This window comes from Eimeria mitis, genomic scaffold, assembly GCF_000499745.2.
Source record: "Eimeria mitis Houghton genomic scaffold, Emh_scaff1425, whole genome shotgun sequence".
Lineage (NCBI taxonomy): Eukaryota > Apicomplexa > Conoidasida > Eucoccidiorida > Eimeriidae > Eimeria > Eimeria mitis.
Window position 1 is genome coordinate 5,379 of NW_013569175.1, and position 807 is coordinate 6,185.

General features: G+C 56.8%; 1 protein-coding gene across 1 annotated transcript in view; it reads right to left on the bottom strand.

Annotated features, from left to right (window-relative positions):
* EMH_0036710 (uncharacterized protein) overlaps positions 1-457 on the bottom strand; it is a gene marked incomplete at both ends in the record, with an annotated part of 2,739 nt that extends 2,282 nt beyond the window's left edge. Inside the window, 2 exons of the mRNA XM_013495115.1 lie at positions 1-48; positions 260-457. Of these exons, the coding sequence (XP_013350569.1) occupies positions 1-48; positions 260-457 (246 nt within the window). The remainder of the gene's footprint in view (positions 49-259) is intronic.
* Positions 458-807: the final 350 nt, after the last annotated feature.

Sequence of the window (807 nt, forward strand, 5' to 3'; positions counted from 1 at the left end):
GCCGTCTGTATCCATCGCTTCCTTCTGACCCTTCGAGGCCAACGCCCGCTGCAAACACAAAAAAAAAGGGTTTAGGGTTTAGGGTTTAGGGTTTCTGCAACAGCCCCCCCCCCTCAACCCCCCAAGTGGGCCCCCTAAACCCTCGGGGGGCCCCCTGAACCCGCTACTGCAGCACGGGGGCCCCTGGGGGCCCCTGGGGGCCCCTTGAGCAATACAGGGGCCCCCGGGGCCCCCACATGTTGGCTGTTTTTTGTATTACCATTTTGCTGTGGATCGTCGACACCTGCTTCGGGGGGGCCCCCATGGGGGCCCCCGTGGGGGCCCCTGGGGGGCCCCCTGGGGGGGCCCCCGTGGGGGCCCCTGGGGGGGCCTCTGAGGGGGCCCCCTGGTCTGGGGATTCGTCCTTTGAGTCCTTTGCGATATCGACGGATTTGAGCTGTACATACACCCGAAGCATTGAACCCTAAACCCTAAACCCTAAACCCTAAACCCTAAACCCTAGGGTTGAGGGAAGCTCCCCACGTGTGCTTGGATAGAAAGGAAATACTGATATGTTTCTGCCTACTTAGGGTTTAGGGTTTAGGGTTTTTTATAGGGTTTGAAGGATGGTGTGGTCAGTGAGGGTTTAGGGTTTAGGGTTTAGGGTTTAGGGTTTGGGGTTTAGGGTTGAATGCTGCGGCTTGTTGTGTAGGGTTTAGGGTTTGTGAGTTGCTAGGTTTGAAGGCTCTACATATGCATCTTCCGGAGCAGAGTTTAGGGTTTAGGGTTTAGGGTTTAGGGTTTGAGGGTTTAGGGTTTAGGGTTTAG